General features: G+C 35.7%; 1 protein-coding gene across 1 annotated transcript; it reads left to right on the top strand.

Annotated features, from left to right (window-relative positions):
- Positions 1–16,526: 16,526 nt before the first annotated feature.
- LOC109185025 lies at positions 16,527–25,296 on the top strand. The gene is made up of 12 exons (XM_019335025.1): positions 16,527–16,667; positions 16,763–16,824; positions 17,203–17,253; positions 17,372–17,398; positions 17,935–18,039; positions 19,250–19,357; positions 19,505–19,576; positions 19,690–19,740; positions 20,986–21,048; positions 21,134–21,258; positions 23,552–23,750; positions 24,426–25,296. Exons 1-12 carry the CDS (start codon positions 16,583–16,585, stop codon positions 25,140–25,142), a joined length of 1,665 nt encoding a protein of 554 aa, XP_019190570.1. The 5' UTR covers positions 16,527–16,582; the 3' UTR covers positions 25,143–25,296.
- Positions 25,297–26,068: the final 772 nt, after the last annotated feature.

Raw genomic sequence — 26,068 nt, 5'->3', positions numbered from 1 at the left:
AATGACTGAAATACCCTCATGTACTAATAATAATAATAGATGTCAGGGACAAAAATATCTTTTCAATCTCCAATTCAACACTGAATTAATTACAATTCCGAGGGGGGAGTCCGGAATTGTAATTCAGCATTTGAAGGGAATTGCAATTCGGTGGAATTACAATTCCCTCCAACCAAACGGCGTAATTGTGGTCTCCGCGGAATTGCAATTCAACTACATCTAAACTACCTCCAACCAAACAGCCCGTAAGTATTGCATATTATACTGATATTATTTTATATGTAATTTCTTTTTAAATATGTTGTAATGCTCTCAAGAACCGGCCTGGAAGTGTTGAATGTGAATATTATGCATGTAATGCGATATATGTTTGAGATTATCCAAGTTGGAGCACAAAGTGAAGTGCAAGATGTAAGTAATACCGAGTAATAATTATGAGTAAGTTTAATACAATTTTTAAATTAATATTTTATAATATTTAATCAAAACTCTTTAGATTTTTTGTGGAAGTGATAGATGCGCGCAACTACAGTCAAGATGAGATTAACTACATAAGAGAATGGTGCAATTATCTTCATAATGTTTGGTGGTGATTGTGTAGTATGATGATGATTTAGTACTTGTAATATTACATTTAGCTCAGTTAATTATTTGGTATGATTTACTTTGAATCTATTATTTTGGCTTGTGAAGTATTGTTGAATAAATTGCTTATGTATTTTCGAATAAATTGTTGTCCATAGTATTGCATGTATTGATTATTTTTGGACATACTATAGTTTAATATTTAATATTTTATATATATAAAAAAATATACGTCGATTTTGGCCTAAAACCAACATATATTCCATTTTTTTTTAATAAAAAGGGGATATATGTTTGTTTTGAATAAAAATAGGCGTATATTCCCTATATAATAATTTATTTTATTTTATAAAATAGAATATATACGTCAGTTGTTAGCCAAGACCGATGTACATTTCATTATTTTTTAATTAAAATGGTATATACATCAGGTTTCGAACCAATGTATGTAATTTAATTTAATATACTATTTCGGTACATTTTACTTCACTTTAGTAACCAATGTATATTAGGAAAAAAATTGATATAAAATTTTATAATTGTAGTAGTGTATAATGATGATGATAATATTTGATATATGTATCTTAGCTTTTCGAGAATTCAAATATGACCACAAAGATTATACGGAGTAACGAATAAAAAAAACTTTGAAAAAATAACTAGCTAGATAGAAACTTACAGAATTATAGTGAATTCCTTTGATACTTGATTCGAAGTTCTTATTTTTCTTAGCTTGCACTTTGAAAATTCAACATAATTGTATGCATCTCTTTGAGAGTTCAAATATGATTACAAATATAAAATAATATAATTAAAAAAAAAAACAAACAAAAAAAAAAACTTTGAAAACAAGCTAGAACATGAGATCAAAAAATTATAGAACTAGAGTAAATTTCGTTGGATTTGATAGCTAGTTTGATTCGATGATTGATCATTTAAAATGTAAAAACATTAGATCATTTTAGTGCAATAATAACTACGAAAAGTGAAGATTAAACAATAAGTCTATTTCCAAATGTGTATTTTATGTTATTTTATCAAGGAAAACATCTTAGGAAGTTTTTTTTTTTTTTTTTCTAGAATATTCAAGTGATTATGAGTATTTTAAAATATTTTATATAATCAAATCTCATATGTGGTATCAAGCAAATCCTATACGTTCACTAATAAGGTGAAATGCTATATATATATATATATATATATATATATATATATATATATATATATATAGGAGTGGATAATGTGCCACCTTGTGCTCAGATGGCATATAGTGACCTCTCTCTGGTGCACGATATAACGATTGCTTGAAGCTGACAATAAAAACAACAATATAAAACACGGCTAAGAAAAGTAAGGTTAGGTTCTTATGGCATCAAAATTCATCTAACGTTTCCATTTCTATAGATGGAGAGCTTGTACAAAGTTTTAAATGTTTAGGTTAATTTAGATTATAATTGGACAATGTTCTATAATGGTAAGATGATCGTGTCCCTTCTTTCTTTTCAGCAAACCAAAATATGGGCTAGAAACCACATATTTCTTATATGCTTGAACTATATAAAACCTACATTACAACCATCCATGGTCCCTATAGCACAAAGTATTAAACTTATAATCTCGTTGGAGCTAGTTCACAAAATACACCATTGTAGTACACTACAGTTATGAGTAAAAGTTTTAACTTGTAGTTAGGTCTCTAAGTCTATATCCAAATATAACTCTACCTTGCCCTAAGATAGACTAGCATTTTCAACCATTAACATAGACAACAAGACTAAACTTCTGATCCTTATACATGTTCCTGTACCAACTCGAAATTCTACCCAAAGAATAAATAAATACAAGAAAAAGAGAGAATTGATGCTTATTCATTTAACTAATAGAGCAACTTAAAAGCTATAAAATGTCATCATTTAGTTCTTTACTATACTTATGTAAAACGCATTAATTGTGTCTGCTATGGACATAGCAGTGTGCTTCTACATCCTGCTTTTATACCTTTGCACTAAACTCAATGACATATAATAGTAAAGGGCAGGATTCAGTTTGAAAAAGTAATGTTTTGTAGAAATAGAGAAAAAAAAAGAGTTTGATTAAACTTATAATTTCATTGTATGCTATTGCTGTTCTACTGCCAATGGATTTAAGCACCCCTACAAAGAACTTGCAAAGTAGCATTGCAAATTACTATGGCTATGTTTGGCAAACCTAGCTGAAAAGGTACCTGAAAGCTTAAAAGGAGTTCAAAACTGAAAAGCTACTATACAAGCTATGAGCTGAAACTGAAGAACGGTTAAGCTAGCTGTTATGCTTGAAAGTGTTTGGTAAAATTAACTTTTTGATAAGCTGATAAATGTAAAAAGACAAAAAATGACATCTTCATAAAATTTAAATTAGTTTGTTTACATATTGAAATTTAACATTTTGTCTTTAAAAAAAAAACATTTTGAAATAAAATTATTAGCGAAATCATGATCTAGCATTTCATAACGAAGTAGCAATATTGTTGCGAATATAATAATAATAATAATAATAATAATAATAATAATAATAATAATAATAATAATAATAATAATAATAATAATAATAATAATAATAATAATAATAATTGCGTTGGAAGTTGCGGATAAATGAGAAGAGAAAATCATTTTAATTGAAAAGGGTAAATGAGGTCATTTCTTTAAAATAATAAGGATAAAGATGGAAAAAAGGTTAGAAAGCTAAGCTACTAGCTTATTTTGAAACGCGTTCCAAAATAAACTCTTATTTTAAGCTACGAGCTTATTTTGGGAACATTACCAAATAGAACTTATAGCTTATTAGTAGCTTAAAATAAGTTATAAGCTCTGCCAAAGAGACTCTATATAATAGTGTAGAATCCAATTCATATCCTATAAAATATTTGGGTGTTGCAATGAAAGAAGCTATCCAATTGATAACACAAGCCACCAAACTAGGGATGGCAACGGGGCGGGGGTGGGGTGGGGGCGGGGAGTATACTTCCCGTCCCCGTCCCAGAAACCCCGACCCCGTCCCCGTCCATGTCCCCATCCCCGGCGGAGAATTGGAAATAGTCCCCATCCCCGTCCCCGCAGGAAATTAGGCAACATTGTAAAATTAAGTAACTCCTTGTCAACATTTTAAATTATTGTAATTTTTAATTTTAAAAAATTAATATATATATATATATATATATATATATATATATATATATATATATATATATATATATATATATATATATATATATATATATATATGAGTTAATACCATATGAGGTCCCCCGAGTATAGTGGTTTTGCCATGTTTAGTCCTAAACTTTCAAATTGACCATATGTGGTCCTTCGACTTTCAAACTTAACCATTCGTGGTCCAAGTTAACCACACATGGTCCTTCAACTATTAAATTTTAACCATCCATAGTCCTTTCATGAGGACCACTACTGGTTAAATTTCGAAACTTGAAGGACCATGGGTGGTTAACTTGGACCACGAATGGTTAAATTTGAAAGTTGAAGGACCACAAATGGTCAATTTGAAAGTTTAGGACTAAACGTGGCAAAACCACTATACTCGGAGGACCTCAGATGGTAATATATATATATATATATATATATATATATATATATATATATATATATATATATATATATATATATATTTATATTTATATTTATTTATTATTATTATTATTATTTTTTAATTATAATAATTAATCGGGGACGGGGACGGGGCAGGGCGGGGTATCCCCCTCCCCGTCCCCGCCCCCGCCTGGGAATTTCAAAATTTCTCTTTCCCCGTCTCCGATCTCCGAAATTTTTCCCCGTCCCCGTTCCCATCCCCAACGGGGATGAGCACATTGCCATCCCTACACCAAACAGTAATCACACCACAAATGAAATAAAAGCCAGATAACCTTTTGAATTAAATTTATAAAATGCAAAGACATGAACAATAAAAAAAAAATTAAAGGAAACAGATAAACCAGTGAAAAAAGGTGGCATCTTTTTGCATAGATTAAGAAGTTGACATATAAAGCCAAATCACAACACCATAGTTTGATTTAGATAATGTAGATGAAGAAGGAAGTAAGTGTACATAATTTTGTACACAATAACCTTTAATTGGCTAATTTATTTTATTAGTCTTAGGTTGATCAAAAACTCTTGAACCATGTTTTATTATCATAAGAGTTGTTTTCGGTGGTGTACATTAAATGAAGAAGAAGCCAGAGGTGTTCAAAGCTTATTATGGAAGTCAAATAAAATGAGTGGCTAGGAAAGAATCAACCATGGAATGAGGCATATCATGTGGTGAGCTGATGGAAAGGTTTTGGCTATAAATAGAAAGCTCACCGATTATGGAAACTTGCCATTTTTGAGAGTTACTATTCTGAGAAGTGAACACAACTAACGAATTGAGAATTAATTATATTATTATTCTGTTGAGCTACTGTCTGCGCCTGACTCAGTTGAAGTATTGTTCGAAGGTTATCAAGGCATGCACGTCACGGTCCCGGTTGGATGTTAGGAAGGTTGTTTGTAGTATGGTAGTTAAGACTGTGAGAGTTTAATGTACCGTTCTATTGTAAAACTCCTTGGTGAACATCAATAGTGGATTGGGCTGACGTGGGTTGCCCCGCAGACGTAGGAGAAGCGCTCCGAACTGCGTAACAAATCTTTGTGTACTTGATTTACTTACTGCTTTTATTTTCTGTTATTTACTATCTTTAAATAACAAAAATTAATCGATCAAAATCTAATATAAGTTTAAAAATCAAGTAGAAGTTCAGGTTCAGCTAATTTAAGGTTCACGGCATAATTTCAATTGGTATCAGAGCCTGGAGGCTTAAGTTACTAGTCTTTCGATCTGGCTTTTACGTGTGCCTTATTTTTTAGTGTTCTACGCTTTTTAATACTGTTCTTCTTGTTATTACTTTGTTCAATCTCACTTGTTGCTAAGTGTTTCAGAATGGAAAGGTTCAGGCCACTTCCCCAGCTTACAGGCGACAACTACGCATACTGGAAGGCTCGAACAAGAACTCACCTTAAAGCTCAAGGAGATAAGATTTGGCGGGCGGTACTGACTGGTTGGACACCACCTACAAAACCTGGAGAAAAAGACGGTGATCCACCAGTGATAAAACCTGAAACCGAGAGAACTCAAGTTGAAATTATCATTGCTGGATATAACGATAAGGCTCTTGACACAATCTATTCCTTAATGCATGAAAATCAATTTTCGTTGGTTACAGGTATTGATTGTGCAAAAACTGCGTGGGAAATACTCGAAACCACCTATGAAGGTACGAGTTCAGTCAAACAGTCAAAGCTTCAGCTGGTAAAGACTGAATTTGAAGAACTACGTATGAACGATGACGAAGATATTGCGAGTTTTCACGAACGCATACAAGAGTTAGCTAATCGAGCAACAATTCTTGGAAAACCTTTCTCCCAACAAAAACTTGTCAAAAAAATCCTAAGATCTTTACCTCCGAGATTCAGGATAAAGGTAACCGCTATTCAAGAACATGATGGCTGGGAGAACAAATCAGTGGCTCAACTAATGGGCAATCTTCGAACCTACGAAATGGAAATTCTTACTGATCACACCAAAAAACAAAAGACAGTTGCATTTGTCGCTGAAGAACATGATGATACCCCTAACCCAGACGAATCAGGTGATGATCCAGTTACATTTTTAACTAAACAATTTTCTAATTTTTTGAAACAGATATCTCAGAAGAATTCAAAAAACAAAAAATTTCAAAAAGGAGCAAGCTCAAACATGTCGAAAACTGATACAAAAACTAGCATGTTAAACTCAAAACCTGCTGCCTCACGTCCAGCCCGTTCCAGGGAAAAATCAAACAACAAAGGAATAAAATGTTACGAGTGTGAGGGCTTTGGTCATGTTCAAGTTGAATGTCCAACTTATCTTAGGCGAAAGAAGTCCATGACAGCCACAACTTGGAGTGATGACGAACCTGAATCAGAAGCTGCTGGCTCTGGCGCAGAAGAAATGTTCGATAATTTTGTAGCTTTTACTACTAGAGTTGTGACATGTTCAGAACCTGGAGATGCATCTGACACGGAGGGTGGTGAATACAACTCGGCGGAAGACCATGAAATACCAGATTTATCTTATGAAGTAGAGTTTAACAAGTTGTATCCCAAGTGGGAAGCATTACTTAAAGCAAATCGTATAGTGTCTAGTGAAGTTAGAGTATTGCAAAATGCTGTAAACGTGTTCAAAGGTCAAGTAGCCGATAAGGACGCATTAATTAAAGAATACACTGACCGAGAAGACAAACTGAAACAGGAAGTCAAGGAACTGAAGCTGGAACTGAGTACTTACAAAAAGAAAATCCAAATGATGGATACCACTTCAACTCTTGATGAAATTCTTGATTCTGGACGGCAATCATGTGCAAGGTATGGTATTGGCTTTACTGGAGGAGCCAACAAAGACAAAACTACTTTTGTCAAGACATCTGATCCACGTCCAGAAGATACTCCTGAGTCAAGCACAACTAAACAATATCGTGAATCAGCGCTTGCCACTAGCTCAGCATGGCGAACACGAGGTACAGTACGTAAGAAGTTTAACTATAAGGTATATAATCCAGTGTGTCACTATTGCAGGTTACGAGGACACATCAGACCTGAGTGTTATTACTTCTACAAAGAACAAAGGGCCGAAAAACATAGCCATAAGTACATTACTCCAGTTATCAAACAAGTATGGGTAAAGAAATCCGATTATATCAGTTTTGTATCCTTTCACACTAAAAATGCAGGTAGGGATGAAAAATGGTACTTCGACAGCGGTTGCTCACGTCACATGACTGGAAACGCAAAATTTCTAAGTGACATAAACACAAGCAACGGTGAAGTAACTTTTGGTGATGGAGTCAAAGGACAAGTAACCGGAGTAGGTACTCTAAATGTTGCAGGTCTACCGAAGTTGAAAAAGGTGCTACTGGTAAACGGACTCCATGCCAACCTCATAAGCATTAGCCAACTTTGCGACCAAAACTGGAATGTTAGCTTCACCAAAGACAACTGCAGTGTTATGGATAATGAAAAACAATGTGTTAAGGAAGGTAAGCGATCAACAAACAGCTGCTATATTCTAACAAATGATATCCTCTGTTGCAGGTCCAGCATAAATGAGTCTGAGTTGTGGCATAAAAAATTAGGGCGTCAACAATCCAGCTAATTAAATTTCTTTTTGCCCGTGTTAATAAAATTTCAGGTACACTAATTCACAAATAAATATTACTTAGTGTTACTAATATTTTTTTCTCTCGTGTGCAGATTAAGTCTTAAGGCTAAGCAGTCATAAAAACTATCTTGAATTCACATTTTAAAAGTCAAGTGTTCAGGTCTTATTAGTTTCTTATCTATCCACCTTATCTTTATCTTGAATTCCCTAAAGATGATGTTTGTTTTGATATTATTGTACATATATCCTTTTGATCATGAATTATCCTTTCTAGTTTATATATATATACGTGTATCTCTGGATTCATTAAATCCTCAGGTACATTTAATCTTTCAGATTCTTTCTCTTTACTTGTTCATTTATTTTAAAGTGTTCGTTTAATTTGCTTGGGTTATTCTTTATGTTTTGTTATTGGCTGTTTCTGTGTGTTCACTAAATGTCATATCTACGTTGTGTTGGTTGTTTTTGATAATTCTTTGATTATGCCTTTTTGTTGGTGTTTCTGTGTTAAAATATGTTTGCTTGAATGATAAATTTGGTGCAATTTGATTAATGTGTTTATTTCTCTGTGTTATTTGTTTAGTCCGGTCATGACCGTGTGTGTTTTTGTTTGGTTGTGTGTTTTTCATGCTATCTGTTGTGATTCTGTGCCTGAATCATCTTATTGTCTTGTTTGACCAAAATTGAAAATTTCTTGAATTTTTGTGCTTCTTTGTTATTTGCTAAGTCGTTTTCAAGATTGCATGTACCCTGTTCTGTGTTTCTCTTTTCTATTTTCACTTGTGCAGGTTCATGTGGCAAAAGATTTCGTAAAAAGCAAAAAGGAACTATTATGGAGTTGTTCTCTCTATTTCATCGTCAAGCAAAAGTTATCTGGTATTAGTTATTGGATTCTCTTTATATGGTTTCTCTTATTAGCTTTAGTGGATATTATTGGATATCGGATTATCTTTTTGGTTGAAAATCTTCGGATTATTAGATTATCCAAGTTACCATATTATTTGGGTTATCATATCCTTTGGATTATCATGTTATTCAGACTCTCGTGTTATTGGTGGTGTGATAGCTTTTTATAAAGAATATCTGAATGGTTTTTCTACTATTGCGAACATGGAATGAATATGACAACACTACCTTCTTGGTGTATGGTAATTACTATTGATCAATATGGATGAATGTTGGATAAGTTTCTTGCTATTTTACGGGAAAGAAGGTCGGGCACCCCGTCAACTCACTAGTCTAATCCACTGATTTGATGTTCACTGGTCCTTTTTGTCACTTATTTGGCAAAAAAGGGGGAGTAATAGAAAGGAGTTTTTTGAAGAAAGGGGGAGTTTTATGAGAAAGGGGAGTTTTATTTGGTTAACTTTTTTGGAATATGAAATAAGGGAAGATACAAGAAAGGGGGAGTAGTAGGAAAGCATGATGACTGCGACATATGGAATTTTTTTTTAGTATGGCTTGTCTACTACTCTATTATGCTACGCTTCTTTTGGTAATCTCTGACTTATATATCTCTTCAGTTTATGGCTATTATTATCAGTTATTGGTTATTATTATCTAAACAGAAAATCTATTGTTATTGGATGATCAGCTTTTATTTAGCTAATCTTTCTATTGGTGATCAACTATTCTATCTGAATATTGAAGTTTTTCGGGGTTCATATACCGCACACATATTCTCTGAAAGTTAATACTATGAGTTCATGGAACATGGTCTACAAGAGTTTTTTGGAAATTTTTTTTTTTTTTTTTTTTTACCTTAGGTTATTGTATGGCACATATACTAAGGGCTTTTTAATAAAATTATTGTATCTTTCTTGTTTGCCCAAAGTATAAGATGCTATAGTTTTTGCCAAATAAATTGCCAAAGGGGGAGATTGTAAGTGTACATAATTTTGTACACAATAACCTTTAATTGGCTAATTTATTTTATTAGTCTTAGGTTGATCAAAAACTCTTGAACCATGTTTTATTATCATAAGAGTTGTTTTCGGTGGTGTACATTAAATGAAGAAGAAGCCAGAGGTGTTCAAAGCTTATTATGGAAGTCAAATAAAATGAGTGGCTAGGAAAGAATCAACCATGGAATGAGGCATATCATGTGGTGAGCTGATGGAAAGGTTTTGGCTATAAATAGAAAGCTCACTGATTATGGAAACTTGCTATTTTTTAGAGTTACTATTCTGAGAAGTGAACACAGCTAACGAATTGAGAATTAATTATATTATTATTCTGCTGAGCTACTGTCTGCGCCTGACTCAGTTGAAGTATTGTTCGAAGGTTATCAAGGCATGCACGTCACGGTCCAGGTTGGATGTTAGGAAGGTTGTTCGTAGTATGGTAGTTAAGACTGTGAGAGTTTAATGTACCGTTCTATTGTAAAACTCCTTGGTGAACATCAATAGTGGATTGGGCTGACGTGGGTTGCCCCACAGACGTAGGAGAAGCGCTCCGAACTGCGTAACAAATCTTTGTGTACTTATTTACTTACTGCTTTTATTTTCTGTTATTTACTATCTTTAAATAACAAAAATTAATCGATCAAAATCTAATATAAGTTTAAAAATCAAGTAGAAGTTCAGGTTAAGCTAATTTAAGGTTCACGGCATAATTTCAAAGGAAAAAAGGAAAAGCATACAGGTTGTATCTAGGATAATTCACTCAGGTCCTCGGTAAATTACTTGATGCCTTTGTTTGAGCACTGATCTCCAATTCCTATCATCACAACAAATATTGTTGAATTTTCTTTCCCTTCTTATGTTCTTTTCAAGCAAATTGTACGTTTTGAGTTTACTCAACTTCATTGACTTCTTCTGTCTTGTTGCAAAAAAATGGGGAAAGAGACTGTAATAGGACAAAAATAACGAGAATGGACAAAAATATGACACTTTTAAAAGTGGGACGAAAATGGGAAAAACTCATTTCCCAAATGTGTTTGGCGTCAAAATATTTATTTTGTTTTTATTTTTTTCATAGTTAAACAGTTTGATTTTTGTTTTTTGTTTTTAAAAGTCGGAGAAAGCGACCAGAATTGGTAGCTTTCTCCTTCGCCGGAGAAGGCGACCAAAAGCTACAGGTTCCAAACTTCACCGGAACCCAAGATGGTCTGGTTCTCGCAGTGGACGCCGGACTGGAATGCGAAGGAGGAGCTTCCATTTGGTAGAATAATTGGTAGAATTGTTGATTAAATATGGTAGAATAATTATTGGTAGAATTGTTGATTAAAACGGATAGACATCACAATAAATCTGATTAAATTTGGTAGAATTGGATTTAATCTGATATCCAAAAGAATATTTACAGTACATCACAATAATAAAATAAATTTTAAAAATTTAAAAAAAACACAAGCGCACAAACTCATAATTTGAAACGCACATACCTCCTTCCTAACTTACATTCACCGTAATACACAACACCAAAAATGAAAAACCAAATAAAATTAAGCAACTGACACTGCTGGAAATTATGGAATTTCCGACCACCTGAAAGTGATCTTAAATCAAGTCGAAAGCAAAAAGTGATCGAAAATCGCAATAAAGGTTTTTCCGGATACCAAAAGTGGTCGGAACAAGGCTTTCGACATGATTTAAGATAACTTTCAGGTGGTCAGAAATTCCATAATTTCCAGCAGTGTGATAAATGTAACGCACACACTCCGCCACTATGACCCAACACACCCAACACCCAAGCAATATTTTCAGTACATCACAATAACAAAAAAAAATTAATAATAATAATAATAAAACATAAGCGCACACATTCAACCCCTCTAACGCACACACTAAAATATGCAACCACACCGGAAGCACAAAACTCATAATTTGAAACGCACATACTTCCTTGCTAACTTGCGTTCACTGTAATTTATCTTTTGTTTTATTATGAAGCATCGATGGGTGAGCTTATGTGGGTGGCCATATGAAAAGTCTAAGATTGCAGTGATGGGTTGTGAGGTGTTTCGTGTGGGTCAGAAATGTTTATATGTTTTTGAGTCGGGGGTGTGTGCGTTTGTGTGATATGGCGTGTGCAAAAATATGAAAACTATGTATCCAATAAAGCACAAGTATATGAGTTTCGGTTATGGTTAGGCATGTGAATTTGATGTGGTTAGTGGGTGAATATGACGGGTACGGTATGATGTGGTTTACATTTATCTTTTCTTTTATTTGTGATGCGTTGGTGGTTGCGCTTATGATGGTGGGCGTGTGCAAAGTCTAAAATTGCAGTGATGGGTTGTGGGGTGTTTCGTGTGGGGCGGGAATGTTTATATATTTTTGAGTTGGTGTTGTGTACATTTGTGCTATTTGGTGTGTGCAAAATTATGAGAATTATGTAACTGAAAAAAACACAACACCATGTGTTTTTTTTTTTTTTTTTTTAAGCGTATGAAACACAACACAAAATTATGAGATTCAAAGTATCAAACACAACAGAATTATGCATCGGCACGAAAGAGGAAAAACCGCATATTGAAACTACAAGACGACACTGCACATTGGATTGAGGGAGATGGCCTTCTAGAGTTAGCTTCAAAATATTCCATAATGTTTTTACCTCCAAAGGCATTCATATAGATGGTTACTTAGATGATTTCGTACCAAGGGTCTCCGAGTTGGATAACAATCGCTTGTTGCGGTCGTTCACTGTTGAGGAGGTTAAGGAGGCCTTCTTTTCAATGGCGCTTGATAAATCACCAGGGCCTGATGGTTTCAGCCCGGCTTTCTACCATCACTTCTGGAGTGAAATCGGCCACGACGTGGCACATTTTAATATTTGTTGTGCAAATAGTGAGGGGTTCCCGGTCGGCATGAATGATGCTATCATAACCCTCATTCTAAAAATGACTATACCTATCACTATGGGGGATCTTCGGCCGATTGCGCTTTCTAACGTAACGTACAAAATTTTTTCGAAGATGCTGGCTAATCGGTTGAAAGTGGTTCTTGAAGGGGTGATCTCGGATGTGCAAAGTGTCTTTATTCTCGGTCGCCTAATTACAGATAATGTGCTTGTTGCTTCTAAGGTAATTCATTATCTGAAATGTAAGAGAGAAAGAAGAGACGGGTGGGTGGTGTGCTTTAAAGTTGGATATGGTGAAAGCATATGACAAAATGGAATGGCCCTTCTTGAAAGAGATTATGTGTCGAATGGGCTTTGATGATCAGTTTGTTGAGCTAGTCATGCATTGTGTTACTACGGTTCGATATAAGGTGGGTGTTAACGGAGATCTCATGGACTACATTGAGCCGACGTGTGGGTTGAGGCAAGGGGACCCTTTGTCTCCTTCTTTGTTCATTCTGTGTGCTGAGGGTCTCTCTCACTTGTTGTCTGGAGCTGTTCGCCGATGGCTGGTCTCACCGTGTATTGTGGTGAGGGGGTCTCCCCGGATCTTGCATTTATTTTTTGCGGGCGACAGCCTGTTGTTTTTCAAAGTAATGGTCTAGAAAGTTGAAGTTGTTAAGAGCTACCTTGTTAGCTATAACGTATGTCTGTCTAGTCTGTCAATTTTGGTAAATCTTGCATAGTGTTCATCCGCAATACAAGAGAGATTGTTAAGAATGATGTTGCAGGCGTGTTCAATGTTCAACAATCCGATAATATTGGTCGTTACTTAGGTCTGCCTATGGGGGTGGGTTGCAATAAACGAGAGGTTTTTGCTTATATTGAGGCAAAGCTGAAACACTGTTTGGGTGGGTGGAACAAGAAGGTTCTCTCTAGGGCGGGTAAGGAAGTGTTGCCCAAGCTCTCCCTACATATACAATGAGTATTTATTTCATCCCACTCACTTTCTATTAGCGGTTTGAACGAATGATGAACAAGTTCTGGTGGACCTCCGATGGCAGCCGCGATGATGGTATAAGGTGGATGGGTTGGGAAAGGATGTATAGCCCGAACTCCCCGAAGTCTACAGGTGGAATGGGTTTTAAGAGCTTGCATAAATTTAATATTGCTTTATTTGCTAAACAGGGTTGGAAATTGTTAACAAACCCTAATTCCTTGGCTGCCCAAATTTTTAAGGCGAGATATTATGCTAAGGGGGATTTTTTGAAAGGTAGTATTAGTGCTAATCCGAGTTTCTGTTGGAGATCCGTTGCTGGCCAGGGCGTGCTTCGAAAATGCTGTTTTAAGAGAATTGACAATGGTCGTACGATGAGTGTGTGGAAATAGCCATGAGTGTGTGCTTGACCATGACGAAAACTTACAGGTTAGTGCATTGTCACATCCTCAAACTAACAACTGGGATATTGCGTGGCTGAATGAGTTGTTTGAGCCTCGTGATGTGGAGCTCATTTTGCAGATTCCGGTTTCTAGAAATTTTGACGATCAATGGTGTTGGAGAGGGGATATAAGGGGCTATTATTCTGTTAAGCATGTTTATCGTTTGCTTTCTAGTTTGTATGATCAAGGTGTAGCTTTGAATGATGTATGGCGTAAAATCTGGAATCTAAAGATCTCACTGAACATTCACAATTTTCTGTGGCTCTGTGTTCATTATGTTATTCTCACTTTGGCTGCCCTTTCTCATCGAGGGGTAGAAGACTAGAGGTGGATGCTGTTTGCCCTTTATGTAATCAGTAACCGGAGACGTTACAACACCTGTTCTGTGAGTGTGTGCATGTTGCCCCGCTTTGGCATGATCATGTTGGTTACCCTATTCCAGATGCGAATGGTGACTTTGCGGCGTGGTTGGCTGGTATTTTATTCGACGGGGATGTGACGACAAAGCTGAATTGTATTGCGAAGTGTTGGTGCATATGGCGGGAGATGAATGATGTGGTTTGGAATAGCAAATCTTGGCATGCTATGCGTATTAAAATAAAGGCAACCCACTTTGTTTATGACTGGCAGGACCTAATGAATATGGCATCTATTGGCGGAGATCATCCACCCTCTCCAGTTAGTGTTCCTGCAGTACCTGAGGACGTGGTGAAGATCCACGTTGATGCGATTGTCTTCCCTAACTCTGATCAGACATATTTTGGTGTTGTTATTACAAATGGTGATGGTGGTTTCATTGCAGCCAAGAATGGTTCTTTCCGTTGCTTAAACGACGTTCACCTAGCATAAGCAATGACCATCAAGGAAGCTCTTTCGTGGGCTAAAGACAGAGGATTTAATAAGATTTTGCTGCTTTCAAACTGCCAGATAGTGTGCAATCTAATTAATGGGTCCTCGATTGATTTATCTTATACAGGCAGTGTGATCAATGAGTACAAAGTCTATCAAAGACACTTTGAAGCACTGTTGTAAAAATCGACCTAGGCGCCCCTTAGCCATTCCGCTTTCACTATTAGGCGCCCAAAAATTGGTCGGGCGCCTAGGCCGCCGGCTAGGCGGCAAAATCGGCCTAGTCAGCCAACTCGGCCGAGTCGGTCAATTTCTTCCGATTTTGACCGATTTCGTCCGATGTCGTCTGGTCTAGCCGTCCATAGACTAGTTTGATACTTTGAATCTTTGCATGATTGAAATATTTGAGTATTTTTATTTTTTAATATTATTTTGATGTTATGACTTATGAATTATCATTATTTAATTTATTTGGATGTGTTATTTGATTGAATGTTGAAAACAGCCTCATTAAAATTGTCAAACTACAAGTTTCCCTCTATTTTTTTGGCGCCCGTCTAGCGTCGCCTAGATTCCACCTAGGCGCCGCCTAGGCACTAGACTTTGCCCGGGCGCCTGACTAGCGCCTAGCGCCTACTGCAACCATGTTTTGAAGTAGTGTCCATTAAGTTTATTTCTAGATCAGTGAATAAGTCTGCTCATGCTTTGAAAATGGCAGCTCGTTCTCAAACTAGTCATTCTATTTGAATTTTTTCTATTCCATCTTGTATTAAACGCTTGATTTAATAAAGCTCTAGTTTTCCTTAATGGCGTGTTTGGTTCACGGAATAGGTCGGGAATGGCATAGCATTCCCAGTAATATGCCTATTCCTTTGTTTGGTAACCATTTCTATTACCAGGAATATTATTCCTGGTAATAGCCTATTACCTCAAATAAGGTAATAGCTATTACTAGGACCCCCCCTGGTATTAGCCTATTACTGAACGCTCAGGAATAGATTTTAGAATCTATTTTTTTTATCCCTTTCTTTAACCTAATTTTTTTATCCTACACCACCACCGCCGCCCCCACCACTGTCACCGCCGCCGCTGCCACCACCGTCACCAGAACCACCACCCAGCAGCACCACCGCTACCACCACCACCACCGCCGCCACAACCGTCGCCGCCCCCACCACCACTGCCACAACCGTCACCGTCAACCGTCACCACCGCCACTGTCACCCCCACCACTGCCACTGCCACCGCCACCACCACCACTACCACCCCAGCACCACCGCCACCACCACCATCACCACCACCGCCACCATCACATATTTTTATAAGGGTATTTATGTCTTTTAAAATATATTTCATTTCTATTTTTTAAATCAACCAAACACTGTAATATAATTCCTAAAGTCGATTCCTTCCGCTAACCAAACAATAAAATACAATTCATATTCTATTTCTTGTCTATTCCATTCCTTATGAAATATCATTCCTATTACTTCAAAATTCATTCCGTGAACACTGTAAATGAAAAAAAAAATAGTCTTTTAACCAAATGATCCCTATCCAATACCCAAAATACCCATAATTTATTTCGCCATTAAGGTTTCAAAGTACCCAAAATTTAAAGAGGCTAAAACCCTATCACACCATTAATTTTTAATACGGAGTAGCATTCTTTCAGGCCAATCAAGCATTCCGGCCAATGGAGTCTAAGGAGCAGCAGCCACCACCGCCTAAAATTCAGATATATCCTACTTCTACAGGAGAAATTACGCCTTTTTGGAGAGGTTTCTCTCTCCCCCTCCATATATGTAAATTGTTCTATTGCTTATTGGGGTTTCTTCCACTTAATCCTAGCTTTATTTTCTTTTCTGTTGTACAGAGAAGTATGAAAGAGATGCGAAGAAGTATTGGGATATCTTCTACAAACGCCACCAAGATAAAGTACGATTCTTGTACCCCAAAAAAATCCCTTTTTTATGATCCATTTTGTGGTATTTTAATGATTCATTTTTTGTAATAGAGTTAATAGTACTGAAAAAGGAGTAGATTTTAGAAGTGTTTAATGGCTGTTTTACTTTAGTGTTTGAAACATATTAATATACTTATTATTATTATTATTAATTTTTTTTTGAAAGGTATTAATATACTTATTTGTGTCAACTAGAAATTAAATTTTTTCTGTAATTTCTTTATTCTTTCCCATTCCTACGTTGCACTATTGATAAAGGCTAATTCTTGATGACCCTCTTTGCCAAACATTGATAAGCCTCTGGAGGGGTGCTAATTCTTTTTATCATTTTATTATGAAATTATAATCAGTTTTTCAAGGACAGGCACTACTTGGACAAGGAATGGGGACACTACTTCTCTGTGAGTGCAAAACAATAATCTCAAAAGGCTTTAGTCTTTTACTTATTTATTATTATTTTTGCAAGTCCTACTTGATATTGTGCATGTAGTTGCACTCATTTTGTCCAAATCTTTGCAGGGTGCTGGAGGAAAAGTAATTCTAGAGGTAATTATATAAATGTTCATCATATTGTGGTTTATATCTTCTGTTTTGCATAGCAAGTATAATATTAACTTTATTATGCTGATGAAATCACTCAGTTGAAAACCAGTCCTGTTTTCTGAATACTTTTTACTTCAAATGTTGTCTACTTGACATTGAGTATGTTGCCCCAAAAATTTCCTTCCTATTTCTGAGGACTCTGTTGTATTCACTATGGATTTAATCTTTTGATTTAATGGTGAGTTTGTCTTTTAATTCGATGGGCAACATCTAGGACCGTTCTTCGGATCTAATGTTTTCTCTATGATTGTTTTCAATACTTTACATGCTCCTTTATTTTTATTTCAATTGGGATTATACGACAAATGATTCTTGCGTTGTGGTTACAACCAAAAGAACTTTAGCCTTTTCTTTTAGCTACTAAGCTTTAAAAGCCGGGTTAAAATGCTGAAATTGATTAATGATTTTCATGCTTTATGCTACCTCAGTTGTGCAGTTCCTACAGTTAGTTATTGATCCATTACTCCTGCTGTCTCCAGGTTGGTTGTGGCGCTGGAAACACTATCTATCCCTTGCTTGCTACATATCGTGACATATTCGTGCATGCTTGTGACTTTTCACCGCGGGCTGTAAACTTGGTTAAGGTAGATATTGGCCTTTCAAGTATTTCTAATTTGTTTTTGGCAGATAAGAAGATATTTACTTGAATAGTTGCTAATGTAATCTGAATAGATATCTCTGTAATTCTATTGTTAGGTTGCATACATCTTTTAGAAGTGGAATGTACATTGTTATGAAATTATAAAAACCACTATAGATATAGCTTTACGGTATTGAATGCTTCAACAATGTTATTCTGATTGTTTATGGTATATGTAAGTTCTCATTTTCATTCTACCATGTAGAGGCATATATATGGCCATGCCACTCTATATCTAGACATTGGAATAATTCAAACTTTAGGATACTGATAGGGAAAATAATCAAGGGATCGGATCCAAATTGCGTGATTTTGGGGAGCTAAAACCAAGTAATTACAGGTTGATTAATTATCTCGATTGATTATTTATACTTTCTCTTTGAAGGTAAGTATGCAGTGTGTTAGAAATAATCAGCAATAACATCTGAAAGGAGTCACCAGGGTAACCATCTTGGCTAGTTTAGCGATGAATTCCTCTGCAGTGGTTAATCTCTTACCCATTTTGATGTGTAGTTCTTCTCGACTCTTCTTAAATGCTTCAACTCTTGAGTCCATTAGTGTCATTCTAGTTGGTAGGTTGGACCAGCTTAATGGAGTAAGGTGATAGTATTGGGTTTGAACCAAGGAGAACAAGGAATTGTAATACCAAGGTGCAAAGAAAAAACAAGGATACCGTAAAGTTCCCTCCAGCAAGAATGAATTCTTGCCCACAGTTACTTAGAGCCAATTATTTCCCATTGGCACTAGATGCTCTGTCTTCTAAGAGATGGTCCCTATTTATAATCTATTACCGTATGTAAAATAAGCAAGGAACATCAATTACCAATTACATAATCAGTAAATCCCTGATTATATGCTTTCTTAAATTCTGCCATTTGAATGATTTGATTAATTTCATTTTCTGCCGCATTTCCTTTTTTCCTTCATGAGTAAACTAGCTAGGGCTCCGGGTCTGTATCAGTTACGTAACATCAACCTTTCTGTAATGCTAACTGAATAAATTGGAAGTTACATGAAATCTTTCAGAGACGAGACTGTAATAGTTTATTGTGTAATTCTGGAAGTAATTCCAATAATTTTCCTCAGGAGTTAATAGATACTTATTCAACATGCCCTGATGGCTGATCAGTCTTTTTCTGAATAATAAATTGCAGACACACAAGGACTTCAAAGAGACCCGAGTGAATGCATTTGTTTGTGACTTGACAATTGATGACCTAAGCGAGCATATTTCTCCTTCTTCAGTGGATGCCGTGACCATGGTATTAGAATAAAGATACATAATCTGTTTGATAGAGTTTTGCTATAATATTTATTTGGAGAGTTTTACTCTTTACCAGATGTCACTATTCCCCTTTTCATAAGCTTGGGGATCGTTCACTTTATAAGCAAACTGACTTGTTAAGCAGATCTTTGTTTTATCTGCAGTAACTCCTGAGAAGATGCCTCTGGTGATACAGAACATTGGAAAGATTCTCAAGGTTAAGTTCGGCTCATTCATCTAGTTGACTTTTCAAAGCATGAACCTACTTCTGTTATTTAGTTCAATTTATTTATTTTCTTCATTATGAATCTTCGTTTTTCTGTTTTCCAGCCCGATGGTTATGTCTTATTCCGTGACTATGCAATTGGAGACCTAGCTCAGGTTAAACCTTACACTGTGTGACACAATTTATTTCTCATGTTTGCATAGTTGCTTGTTACCTCATCATTTTTGTAAAATTTGTTTTTGGTTACTGGTGTTATGATGTGAATGACGATGAGTTGATGATATAATATATTTTTCTTGCCATTTTAACACAAAAAAAATGCTGATTAAGAAGCCATTGTATCTTTATCTACTATGTATAGTAGTGTATTATTCTTCCCAAAAGGTTGAATCCCCAACCCCAAGTGCCCCCCATACCCTGGCTTGACATGGCATTTGGGAGGATGTAAATCACGTGACTCAATGGCTTAGCAGACAGGGCCAAATGCTGGTGTGCACAAGGGATCTGCCCGCTTTGGGCATAATCCCCACACTGCCACTGTCAAGGTTCGAACCTTGGTCTCTTCTCCCAAAGATGGCCTACTGAACCATTGAGCTAAGTCCGTGCGGGCTATAGTAGTGTATTATTGACACAACAAATGTATTTACTTTTGGGAAAAGGGTCAAATAGGCCCTCGAACTTTAGCTTAAAAGTCAATTAGGCCCCTAAACTTTTTAAAGGTGCAATTACACCCATCAACAATTCATTTAGGTGCAATGAAGCCCAAAAACAAGTTAATGACCTGCTATCACAGGTCATTAGGGTTCAGGCCACCTTCTGACGAATTTTCCGGCAAAAAAAAGTGACCAACAACCGACCCAGATTTGCCGAAAATTTCGCCAGTCACTTTTTTGTCGGAAATCTCGCCGGTCACTTTTTTTTTTGCTGGAAAATTCGTCGGAAGGTGGCCTGAACCCTAATGACCTGTGATAGCAGATTATTAATTTGTTTTTGGGCTTCATTGCACTTAAATGAATTGTTGAGGGGTGTAATTGCACCTTTAAAAAGTTTAGGGGCCTAATTGACTTTTAAGCTAAAGTTCGAGGGCCTATTTGACCCTTTTCCCTTTACTTTTTCATTTGTGGATAAGTATTGATGTTATTCACAAAAGCAACAAAAATGCCACAATTTGCATGCAACAAAAATGTATGTACTATGTGAAGTGCAAAGTGAAAGTTCAGTTGATATAAAGTGAAATTTTAGTTCATCCAATTTAACTTTCAATAAAAGCAAAATGAAAATCTTAAAAATCAAATGTGGACTAATCTGAACTTTTTTCAATTGCTCCCATGGCACATCATGGTTCTTGCAATGTACTTGTAAATTTCCCCTATCCTTATATTGTAAGTTTGTATTTTCAGGAAAGATTTATCTCAAAGGAGCAAAAGATCAGTGAGAACTTCTATGTTCGAGGTGATGGAACTGTAAGTTCTGGCCGTAGATACTGATGTTTCTTAGTGCCAAATGTTTCTTATTCAACACGCATCTTATATAATCTTTATTTACCAGCGGGCATTCTACTTCTCTGATGAGTTCTTGATCAACCTGTTCAAAGAGAATGGATTTGATACTGAAGAGCATGCTTTGTGTTTTAAACAAGTTGAAAATCGGTCAAGGGAAATTGTGATGAATAGGTAATTGATCTCAGCTCATTTTTACTGTGTTAATTCTTGTTGCTTTTTAACACGATTTTCCATTCCACATACTTTTACTCCATAGACACAGGATACACACATACACAGACACATTTTGTATATGGGAAAAATGCACTTTTAGGCCTTGAGTTATAAGCCAAAGTGTAATTTTTGTCCCTAATTAACATAGAGTTGCACTTTTACGCCCTAATTAGTAACCAATGTGGCTTATTTAGTCCTTTTATTTTGGATGAAAACCTAAACAACACTAATATATAAAGGGAAAAATTGTATTTTTATTCCAGTTTTCTTCCTTATTGCACAACCAAAATATATATCAATCAACTCTAGAGAATAAACAAATTTATACACAACAGAACAATTAGCAATTAGGTATATTCATAGAGCTATATTTATATAGAATACAAAGCATATATATATATATATATATATATATATATATATATATATATATATATATAGGTTTAAGTTCCAGTGCGGGTGAATGCTTCCCGTGTAGTTGTGCGGGTAATTAATGTGCGTGAGTCTTGTGCTTAAGGTGCGTGGAGTTTGTGCTTAATGTGCGTGAGTGTGTAGTGCTTAATGTGCGTGAGTTTTGTACTTAAGGTTCGTGAGTCTTGTGTCTAAGGTGCGTGAGTTGTGTGCTTAATGTGCGTGAGTGTGTACTTAATGTGAGTTGTTGAAACTTTAAAGTGCATGAGTTTTGTGCTTAATGTGAGTGAGTTTTGTGCTTAAGGTGCATGAGTCTTGTGCTTAAGGTGCGTGAGTTTTGTACTTAATGTGCGTGAGTGTATACTTAATGTGAGTTGTTGTTAAAACTTAAGGTGTGTGTGTTTTTGTGCTTAATGTGCGTGAGTTTTGTGTTTAAGGTGCGTGAGGGTTGTGCTTAAGATGCGTGAGTTTTGTGCTTAAGGTGCGTGAGTTTGTGTTCTGAATGTATTTTGTTTGTGTGTTTAATGTGCGTCTGTTGTGTACTTAAAGTGTGCCAGTGTAATGCTTAATGTGAGTCCACTCGCACAACCGCACGGGAAGCACCACCCGCACCTGATTCCTTCCCTATATATATATATATATATATATATATATATATATATATATATATATATATATATTATATGCCCCCGGGGCATAGCTCAGTGGTCGAAAGGTTGAGTGTGGGTGTAGTGACCTAACAAATACCCAGGTTCGAATCCTCGATGGGAGAGGATCTCAGCCTTGGGGCAAAAAGCAAGCACTTAGACCCTGCGTCACTAAGCCACATCCCGCGATTTACGTCCTCTTACAATCCCAAGCACTCAGGTTTAGGGTGTGTGTGTATATACACACACACACACACACACACACACACACATGAATGTGTGACTGATTGTAAAAATTTTTTAACCTCCGCTCTTTGCTAGCGTATCCAACATCATTAAACTAAAGTAGACACTTCCAAAACTCATCAAAATATTTGTCAAAGAAAACCGTACACCATAAAAAGGTCAAACACAAGAAAGATAAGTGGCATTTTTCATTTTAAGCATTGCGAATGGAAACCCTAACTTACAATTTAAGAGATTAAAAATTAGAATTTGGTGTTTCTTTTGGTTCCAACAAGTTCCTAATATACATTGGAGATCATAATTGTGGAAGATTTAGCTGATTTTCGATGAAGAAGAGTGCATTTGTTCGGGTTTTGGGTATTCGTAATTTGAGAAGAATTAGAATCATTAATAGTTCAAAGAAGTATTTATAGTATTCTAAAGTTACTAAATTGCTCTCCATCAAGTGTGTATTTTTCAGTCCAAAATAATGGCATCTATTAAAAGGACTAAATATGCCACCTTAGTTACTAATTAGGGGTAGAAGTGCAACTCCATGTTAATTAGGAACAAAAATTACACTGTTCTTTAACTCAAGGGCTAAAAGTGCATTTTTCCCTATTTATATATTCCAAGCAATGATGATGGGTTTAGATTTATATATCTGTTTAAATTAGATTAACTAAACTGTTTAAATATATGAGTTCCCTATTTACAATTTTAACACAATCTGATGAACAGCTTGGAATTTGGAATCATTTCTTTTCATCTAGGAGAAGAATTTAGTAGTATTGACTAAAATAAACAAATGTAATGCTTCTACTTTTAGTATAAATAATTTTCAACTATCACATAAAATTTATTTTTGTTTTCATTTTTTTAATATACTGTGTAGATCCTCATCAGTTGTCTCTTCAATTTTTTCTTTTGAATCCTGACATGTTATGATGTTTCATCTGTGGTTTTAGACGTTGGGTTCAAGCTGTATTCCGTTTAGGTTGTGGTAAATCTGGTGTGAACACTGAGAGCAAGGTAAAACTCATCGGTATGGACAGTCCAAAACCTGTGATTCCAGAAAGAACTCAGAGCAATACAAATGGGTTTGACTTTGATATTTCTGATGGAATGGCTCTTGATATGTTTGGTATTTCATCGTCAAGTGAAGAGGTATGAAACTTGTCATCTACTTTTAGTTCTGTTTCTCATCTATTATCTATCTAGTATATTATTGGCCTGTATCACTTTGAAATAGAAATTCAGCACTGTTAAGAGTCCCACATTGAAAAAATATAAGAGAGAACATATGAGTTTATAAGGCCATGGGTTAGACTAGCTCATCTTAGATTATAACCCAATTGAGTGATCATGGCCTAATCTCAGATTATAACATGGTATTAAAGCCTGTTCGGTCCACTTTGTGTTCATCCGGTTGTCTACTCGTGGTATTGGTAGCATCCAAGCTATCGTTTTAGGGGAAGGGTCCTAATCCTAAGCCCGCTTGTTCGGTCCACTCTGGTGGCATCTAGAGCTTATAAGGCCATGGGTTAGACTAGCTAATTGATTGGATTCAGTCTTTTACTGTGGTTTGGCCCATGTGCATTATAGTGACCTTGATTCAATCTTAGATTATAACAAGCACCAATGATTGTAATTTGATGAAGGGTGTAAGGTGTGCATATCCTTTGCAATCTATTTTAGCATGGAGTCGGTAGGGGCAAAAAAAAAAGGTAACACTCTAAAATGAATCACACTGCATAGAAATGTTATCTAGGTACATGGTACACACTACCACTAAATCTCTTCAATTTTTGACATTAATGTTTCTTCTCTTACACATTTTAGATTGTTGAAGTTATCATAAGTGGCTTGCACTTTAAGATAAATGTCGTCTCAAAAGAGTACCAGCACACATGCAAATCAACTGGCTTAATGCTATGGGAATCAGCTCGATTGATGGCTTTAGTGCTTGCTGAAAACCCGGGGATTGTTGCAGGGAAAAGGGTCCTAGAGTTGGGATGTGGATGTGCTGGGATCTGCTCTATGGTGGCTGCAAAATCTGCCGAACTTGTGGTTGCCACTGACGGAGACACAAAAGCTCTCAACTTGTTGAACCAGAACGTCGCCCAAAATCTCAAATCATCACTTTTTGCAAAACTGATGACAAGGAAACTTGAATGGGGGAATGGAGATGATATCGAAGCCATCAGGAGGCTGAATGGCAAGGGGTTCGATGTAATATTAGGCACTGATGTTACTTACATTTCTGAAGCCATCACACCCTTATTTTCAACCGCGAAAGAGCTGATTTGTTCGGGAAGAGATATTAACGAGGATCGGGAGCCAGCTCTGATTCTTTGTCATGTGCTGCGACGAGTTGATGAACAATCCATATTGTCAGCAGCATCTGAATTTGGTTTCGAGTTGGTTGACCGGTGGCCCGAGTTGGAAAACCCTTCCATTCCATCCCCAAACATAATCAAGAAATGGTTCTCTCAAGAATTCTGTGCAAATGGTATCCCAACCACAGCTTTGAGTATTTTGTACTTCCATAGAGTATAAACTAAACAATGAATTGCCATTTTGTCTTAATTGTATTATTATTACTGAAATTCTATATGCTGTTGTGGACATACTTTTGATAAATTTTGTTCCTCAACAAGTCAACACTGAAATATGGGTTTTCGTAGTGTCACATTGGCATCCATTATTGAAATTTGTTGTTCCCACTTCCCATCATATTTCATTTGTAAGGACCCGAAAGGAAATCTAAGTTGAATGGCCAATCATTTTATTGTATAATGGATTTGGTCAAATGCCTATCACAAATTCAATTAGAATATCTATAAACCAAAGGTTGACTTTGTCATTCCACCATGTAAAATGGAAGCAAGAGAAGATGCACATTGGCATTGTTAAGTGTGGATCATGTCTTGGGTTTACCAAACCCAAATTGTACTATAACTGTAATGAAAGTGATATATATATATATATATATATATATATATATATATATATATATATATATATATTCATTTTAATATGATTGTTTTATATAAAGAATTAAAGTACACAGATTTTAAGAATAATAGGGTAAAAGTATAATAGCATCTACTTTACTTTTTTGTATATAAAGATTAATAAACTTTTTGACTAATTAAAAACGTAACGCAAGGCCTGAAAAGAGGGCAGTTGAGTGAGTGGAGTATGATTATCTTTGAAGTTCATGTTGTTGAGTAGGTATGATTGATCAAAGAGGGTAGTTGAGTGAGTGGAGTATGGTTATCTTTGAAGTTCATGTTGTTGAGTAGGTATGATTGATCTTAAGAATATCTTGAACCATTAGGTCTGACAGATTATGGATGACTAAGCAATTCACATGGTTTTTTTTTTTTTTTTTTTTTTTTAATTTTTTTTTTCTAAACGATAAATTTATTGATAAAAAAATGGCATATACAAAGAGTTCAAGGAGACCTAGGTCCCATAAA

This window comes from Ipomoea nil, unplaced genomic scaffold (assembly GCF_001879475.1).
Source record: "Ipomoea nil cultivar Tokyo-kokei standard unplaced genomic scaffold, Asagao_1.1 scaffold1303, whole genome shotgun sequence".
Classification (NCBI taxonomy): domain Eukaryota; kingdom Viridiplantae; phylum Streptophyta; class Magnoliopsida; order Solanales; family Convolvulaceae; genus Ipomoea; species Ipomoea nil.
The sequence above is the reverse complement of the archived record's forward strand: the minus strand, read 5'-3'. Positions and strand labels throughout refer to the sequence as shown.